The 8,066-nt window shown below is 33.7% G+C and overlaps 1 protein-coding gene and 1 pseudogene across 1 annotated transcript; one reads left to right on the top strand and one right to left on the bottom strand.

Moving 5' to 3' along the window:
• The first annotated feature begins 222 nt into the window (after window positions 1–222).
• LOC120195665 lies at window positions 223–1,733 on the top strand (annotated as a pseudogene).
• Window positions 1,734–2,047: 314 nt separating this feature from the next.
• On the bottom strand, window positions 2,048–5,994 carry LOC120195648 (probable mitochondrial saccharopine dehydrogenase-like oxidoreductase At5g39410). Its single transcript, XM_039197603.1, has 3 exons — window positions 5,575–5,994; window positions 3,473–3,797; window positions 2,048–2,960 (listed from the first exon to the last, which is right to left on the bottom strand). Exons 1-3 carry the CDS (start codon window positions 5,919–5,921, stop codon window positions 2,259–2,261), a joined length of 1,374 nt encoding a protein of 457 aa, XP_039053534.1. The 5' UTR covers window positions 5,922–5,994; the 3' UTR covers window positions 2,048–2,258.
• Window positions 5,995–8,066: the final 2,072 nt, after the last annotated feature.

Below are 8,066 nucleotides of genomic sequence, written 5' to 3'. Positions count from 1 at the left end.
CCCAATGTTCATTTGTACAACACTTTGATACGAGCCTGTGTGCAAAACTCACAGCCAACCCAGGCTCTTTCTTTCTACTTTGAAATGCTGTGGAATGGGATTTTGGCTGATAATTTCACTTACCCTTTTCTGTTGAAGGCTTCCGGATGTAGATGATGATATCTATACAGATGGATATATATCGTATAATTCTTATCGTATAATTCTTATATATATTGTACAATGAAGTACCAATGAGTGGATATATAGGAATCCAAATCTGTCGAACCACCAGATTGAAAAGAAAGGTTTTTTGGGTGATGTTTTTGTACCCAATGCTCTTATTGATAGTTATTCGAATTTTGGAGAATTGATAAGATGCCGCTCAAGATTGGTTCCTTGGACTATTATCATATCCGGATATGCAGAAAAGGGGTTGGCAAAAGAGGCGACCGACATGTATGATCAAATGGAGCGACATGGATTGAGGTTGGACGATGGATCCGTTATTAGTATATTGGCTGCTTGTGCGGAGTCTGGTTTACTCAAAGTGGGCATAAAAGTGCACGATTCAATAGAGAGGCTTAACTTTAGATGTAGCATTACGGTGTCTAATGCATTAGTTGATATGTACGCAAAGTGTGGCAGTCTAGACAAGGCGTTGAATGTCTTCAACAGAATGGCGAAAAGAGATGTAGTTTCATGGAATGCAATGCTGCATGGATTTGCTATGCACGGTCGTGGTAGAGAAGCACTTCATGTTTTCTCTAGAATGAAGATGGAATGATTTCAGACGGATAGAGTTACTTTTGTAGGTGTCTTGTGTGCTTGTACCCATGCAGACTTTATCGACGAGGGTGTAGAATACTTCTACGCGATGGAGAAAGATTACGGGATTGTTCCTCAAATTGAGCATTATGGTTGCATGATTGACCTTTTAGGCCGAGGAGGGCGCTTGAAGGAAGCATTTAGACTTATACATACCATGCCTTTTGAGCCAAATGCCATTATTTGGGGTACTCTTCTGGGGGCATGCCGATTGCATGATGCTACGGAACTCGCAGAGAAGGTGCTTGATCACCTACTTGAGTTGGATCCCTCTGATCCAAGAAATTATTCCTTGGTAAGGAATATTTTTGCTGCAGCAGGTGATTGGGACAGCGCTGCAAGTGTAAGGCTTCGGATGAGGAGCATAGGGGTTCAAAAACCTTCAGGAGCAAGTTCTATTGAAATAGACAATGAAGTCCACGAGTTCACTGTATTTGATAGGTCACACCCTAAATTTGATAGAATATATCAAATGCTTGACAAATTGGGTCAGAACTTGAAGCTAGCTGTACATCCCGAAGATACCAACTTACCGGTAGAAGTAAATAGGTGGTGGTGATTTAGATAGAGGCACTATTACAGGGTTGTTTAATTGCAATTTTCGATCAGCTTAACAGTCAAATTGGTAGGAGCCCTTCGGTAAAAGCAGGTATTTCGAAAAAGTGTCGATTTCTTTTCTCTACTACGTAGTTGCAAATTCTTGTTCTTCTCGATACAACTTGTCCTGTTACTGTTCCCTATCATGAAACAGTTTCTGACACATGTATATCAGTTCATTAAGTAGCAGACATTTTACAAGATTATAGTTCACTCCATGAGTAAGGTAAGGCCAACATGTATTTGTTGTTATGGATGGATGATTGATCAAAAGAAACTATCATTTCCTTCTCCCTTCTATCTCCCTGTAAATTTGATGCTGTCGTTTCTCATGCTACCGCTGGTGCAGTGCAGTATTTATGTGTGCGTTGTCAATATGATAATTTTGATTATTTCTATTAAAAAATCTAACTAAAAAATTATAAGAAATTCGGTTAATTCGATCGCCGATGTGGGAACAGTCTCAATCAAAAGAAATTAGATCACCTATCCAAGACATTGCGGGGACATTTTTGGACAGGTCGTTGTTTTTGGTGAGTCCGAGAAGGGATGACAATAACACAGCGCAGAGCAGAGTTTTCGAGACTGATGAAAGGGATTTGAGGATGAAGAATTTGGGTTGAAGACACAAAAGCTTAAGAAAACAGAAAACAGATAATTTTATCAGAACTCAAAAGAAAGTAAACAACTTTCAGTGTTGCTAAATGTTTAGCGTTGTAACAAACAAAAAAAAACATGTCTACATTGTTATATGCAATTTATTCATCCAGAAGAAACTGATCCAAAACCAAGTTAACGTTCCGAACAGGAAAAACAACAGTACATTATTATTATGCAAAAAACTTACCACAGTTTTAAGCAGCAGTAGGGCCACGGAGAGTGGTCTTTGAAACAAGATCGAACGAAACTCTGTTCTCTTGCAGCCGCTCTTGGAGATCCGGACCAAAAATGATGCCAGGAGTATAAACTCCGCCCTTTGGTAGGTTCTTGCGTTGGCTCAAAACTATGAGAGCACATTGAATTAGACTTATTGGAGTTGTCACATAGCCAATCTCAGGTCCTGTTACTCTCGTTATGATTTGCATGTCGGGTTTCGAGTTTGTTTCCGAAGCCAGGCTGCTGTCACTGAAACCATATCCAACAAACCACATCTTAAATGATGCACTCCTCAGCTCTTCCTCCGAGGGACCAGTCTTTCGGAACCAGCCGAAGCTGAAAAATGAGGGAAATTTCAAGAGAAGCCACCTCCCAAATGAAATTCTACTTAAGAGTCCGATGAAAATCCCAACTCCGATGATTCGGTAGATGCCTAAAAGGGATTTAGACGCTATTTTCACTCCGAAATGAGCTGGCTTGACGGATGACCAGTAGGCCTCTCTCTTTTCGGTATGTTCAGGACTCTCCTTAATCCCAGGGAGACCACGGGGGTTGTCCATCAGAGTAACAAGAGTTCTTTGAACAACAATAGCATCAGCCGAGGGCAGCCTTACAGCCCTTAGACCGATTTGCTCCTGATATTCTATACTTGGTCCTTCCGGGGGAGGTGGACCAGGAATCTGAAACCATAAAAGCAAGCAATTGTTACAAGACATTGTAAGAATCATCATGATTCGAAATTTTCAACATTGATTAAGCAAGATTTAACCAGCAAAATATAAGAATCCGTTTGTCTGGAAAAGGAACATTATGTATATACTAAATCTGCCCTACCTTCCTACAGATGTATATCCAAAAGTAGAAGAATAGTTCCATTAAGACGATTAATGGAGCTTGATTTCCTTAAATCTGAAATATGGTACAGCTAGAGTGTGATGTCTATGAGTTAATTGTTCATCTCAATTTTCAAATCAGCCAAATAGAGCAATTATATTGAATACCATTACAAGGAAACAGAAAAATGCTTGAAGTGAGAAAGTCATAAACTAGATCAAGCAAGGGCATCACTGATTTCTTATATATCTAGAAAAATCACAATGGTCATCCCCATCCTTCAACAACTTAATGTCTTAAACAAATCATGACACACTGGGATATCAACAACATACAGAAATGTCGAATAATCGCTTACTGCCAGTGTAGGTTTCCTGGGTCGGGAACGCCTCAACTCCTGCAACTCATCCATGTTTGCCACAGCCAAAACTGCAGATTCATATGTCGCAAAGTTGCCAACAATTCTTTTATCAGACTCCAAACTTACATATGCAGTAAGATGGTTGGGCACAGCAGGAGACACCCACTGCCTCGTATTGAACAAAACCCCCATTTCAGCAGGAATTGAATCAAATCCACACGCTGAAACAATCAAGGAACCTGTCTCCCCAGCCTTTTCATGGTATTTGGCCCCCATTTTCTCCATAAACTCCGACTCCCCAGTTATATCCAAATAATCACACCTGACAGTGTAGGTTAGCAAGAGTAATTGTCAGACATGTTAATGATGTGATCAAATGCCTTGGCTGTAAATGAAGTGAAAGCTTAGACTAAATAAAACTCATTACTTTAAAATCAAATCTCATAGAAAGCACCAAAATTCACCACTTTATGCATAATCAACATTCAAGAACATGGCACACACATTTAAATACATAAACAAGATGACATCTAACTTTCAAGAGACTCGTCCGCAGAGGTGGATCTTGGCAATTGATTGACCAGTTATAAGACTAATGGCTCCACTGAAAGTTGCGAATTTGAAGATTAAGATAGAATAAGCCAAGGCCGGATAAAAGCAGAAGAAAAAAAATCTGATTTTCTTAATAGCACTAGTTAAAGTTAGGAAAGCTAGTATTACTTGTATTTATGACAAACAAATTAATATTAAGAGTAAATGAACAATGATTGTGACAAGATTAATAATGATATACGCCGATTGAATATTAACTCGGTTAATAACATCTAAGAGAGTTGGTCTTAAAAGGCACTAGCGCACCAAGGTGCAAAGAGTCGCGCGAGGTGAAGGCCTACACCTTTCGTGGCGAGACGCACTTTTATAATAAAATGTTTATGAATTAATTCTAGAGTATGTTAACATCTATCACCTATTGATTAACTCTTAAAGCACTTAATCTTCTTTTCACACATTTTTTTTTTTATTTTTTTACAATTGCTTGTCCCTTTGTCAAGAGTCAAAACCTCTTTGTACTACTCACAAGATCCTAGTTTCCGAAGTATATCAACACAGAGTTAGTGTTATCCTAATTTTGATATAGGACAAGTATATAGTCACGTTAATCGTCTGCCGATGTTCAATATCTTACTCTACCTTTTCACCAAAATTTGTCATGTATAAAAACAATTTTTATTATTTTATTATATTTAATTATTTTAATATTTAAAATCATTATTTTATTTATTTTTAAAAGATATAAATTAATTTTATAATTATTTTAAAATTTTCATATAACTTTAAATTATTATAAAAAATTAACTTTTATATTTAATAAAATTTATTAAGTAAATAGTACTTAATTTAATATTTTATTATTTTAAATTAATTATATTATTAGTAAATTAATTAATTAAAACCCCATAAATATATTATAAAACAATATACTTTTGATGCACCAAAAAAAAGCAGGCAAGAGGTGAAAAATCTGTAATAGGCTTGGACTATTTAATAGGTTAAGTAAATTTTATGTGTTAGTTAAGGGAGTGAAAAATACGAAAGTTTCTGCCCTAGTCGCTCTTATGTCGTTGTTTTTTGTCAAATTAAATTTTTGTTTGGATTTGGATTTGGATTTGGATATTTGACTCAGAAGTTCAGATATCTAGAAAATTGGATATCAAATTTTTATGGATCATATACAAATTACAATTTTAATTACAATTTTAATGATTCGAAATTTTAAATTAGATAATATACTATATCTGAAAATACACACTCCTACATAATTGTCCAAAAGGGCACCTAAATAAGTGAAACACCTTGCCGGATTCACTTTGAAAACAGAAGGGCCAATGTAGACATCATCCAATTTACTAGATTTCCACAAATCTAATCATTATCAACAAAATCCCCACAAACAAGTACCAATGTCATACTTCTACTGCATGCTATCACCCAAGTAACCTTAAAAGAAACCCAGATTTCCACCATTTAACAAGAAAAACAAGAACCCAAATACAGAAAAAATGAACATTTAAAAGCTTCAAAAAGGAGAAAAGGGGTACCCAGAAGAGGCGCAAGCAGCAACAACAGGCTCACCATGGATCCTATAAGGTCCAACACAGTTAAGCAAGAGCTTGGTTTGATTACAAAGACTCAAAAGCGAAGCTGGGTCAGTAGTATCAGCAATGATAATACTAACATCAGGAGAAGGAGGAGGAGCTGCCCATTGAAGAGTTTTGGTAAGCTTTTCATGGCTACGACCAGCAAGTGCCAATGTTTTAAGAGGAGAAGATGGGATATTTAGAAACTTTAAAGCCTCTTTCACTACATATTTGCCAGTAAATCCTGAGGCCCCTAAGATGATTATGTCATAGAGAGGAATGGGATTTTGGATTTGAGTTGTTTGCATGATTTTAGCGAATTCCTTTTTTTGTTGTTGGTTTTCCCGGAAAATGAGAGCTTGAAGAAGAAATACGAGAAAATAGTCTCAAGAGTTTTTAGTGCGCCTCGAGAGTAACGTCAGTATACGCATCCTTAATTTTGCGTGCGTTTATTAGTGTTTTAAGCAAGTTGAGTCCAGCTCACTCAAATATTATTGAGCTCCATTAAATTTAAAATATTTAAAGCTCAGCTTGATTAGGGATGTGTATGAAACCGAATTTGAAGGGTTTTGATTTGATCTGATTTGATCTGATTTGATCTGGTTAATATTTTTTTTTAAATCATATTTAGGTTTAGGTCGGGTTGAGTTTTTTTAAAGTTATGTTCGGGTCGGATTAAATTTAAGGTGAAAATATCTAATCTGACCTGACTTAGAAAATTATAATTTTATCTTATATATTTAAGAATAATTACAATAATACTCATGTATATATTATTTCATTTCAATTAAATCTCTATTTTTATTGAATAAAAATAATTTTAATGAATAAATTATTTCAATTCATATCAGGTGAAAGAAGTATATTTTTTGGATCAGATTTGGGTCGATTTAAAATTTTTGGGTTGAATTGATGGAATCAAAAATTTGACCAGACCCGACACATACCCATCCCTAAGCTTGATTTGGTTTAAAAGTTTCGTGAGATGAGTTCAGTTTGAAATTAAAATCAAAAATTGAAATTGGTTTGAATTTAAAAAAATAACTTAAAATATTTTTAACCCTATTGAAAATCGAACTCGATTTAATTTTGAACATAAATCTTATATTGTATTTTATAAAAATACATCATATAAATATCAGTACTAAAATTAATAATAATTTAAATAGTGAACTTTTCAAATCAATTATTAATTATTCGTTTTGACTCGTTAAAAATCTAAATTAAATTCAAACTTAAATTAAAATTAAATAAATTTAATTTAAGTATTAATCGAATTTTAATCAAATTAAATTTTAAATAATTTATGATATGTTTAGTCTCATTTATAATACTAACATTAACCGTAAAACCACTTTCAGAATCACATTTACATCTAGAATATACATTTACAATGCGTTTGGAAAGTGATATCATTATTGGATTTAAGTGTACAATTATATTGATTATATACTTCTCGCAACCGCCTTTCAGATGGACCCGGAATTTGGTTTCGATTTGAAATAAATTATTGAAGTCGTCACCGATCATTTTAAAAAATATTTAGGTTGATCGGATACCATCTTACGTAATCTACGTTTTACCAGAAATATGTCTGGCTCGGGAGTCGGTTACAGTTAAGGAATGATTAGCACCCTTGAACTGCCCTTTCAGTACCATTTAATTTATCGGTTGTCTTAATTACAAAAATTAAAATTAAAATTTAAAAATTTGATCATAATTATTTACCTTTTGATCAATTAAAATTATCCCCAAAAAATCATAAATAAAGTAAAAAAATAAAACCAACAAAGACAAAGAGTTAGTATTAAAAGATAAAATATAAAATAGGTAAATAAAAGGGAGTGGAAGAGAATTTATATAAAAAATAAAAAGAAATTAAAAATAATTAAAATTCACGGATCGAATTAATTATAGGAATGAGCTGTAAGAGAAAAACAGAAACTTAACATATTAAATAGCAAAAAAATAAAGTACTAAAATAGCACAAACAGAAAAATTAAAGGATTAAAGTAAAAGGACCTAATAAATAAATATGAACAAATAAGATCCTCAACAATCAATTTAAAATAAATACATGAGCCTAAATTGTAATAAAATCTAATTATGTTGACTAAAATGTAATAAAATATAAAATAATAACTAAATAAAAAATAAACAAGGATCCGAATAAATAAAAAAATTAAAATAACAGTGGCTAAGTTCGAAGATTATTAAAATCAATATGCATATTTGAAACACATAACAAAATATATGACCAGAACGCAAAAGATATTAAAATAAGGGAGCTTAAAGGTAATTTTACCCTGATAGGACCAAAGCACAAAATACGTTGAACATGACGACCTTATGCGTGATTTAATCATTAATATATATGAACAAAATATAAAGCTCCTAAAAACTAGTAGCCTGAAAAGTGGTTTAACCAAAAAAATTAAAGCTTAAAATCTTTT

Source organism: Hibiscus syriacus, unplaced genomic scaffold (assembly GCF_006381635.1).
Source record: "Hibiscus syriacus cultivar Baekdansim isolate YM2019G1 unplaced genomic scaffold, ASM638163v2 tig00117017_pilon, whole genome shotgun sequence".
Classification (NCBI taxonomy): Eukaryota; Viridiplantae; Streptophyta; class Magnoliopsida; order Malvales; family Malvaceae; genus Hibiscus; species Hibiscus syriacus.
Note: the sequence above shows the minus strand (reverse complement) of the source record. Positions and strands in the feature narration are given on the sequence as shown.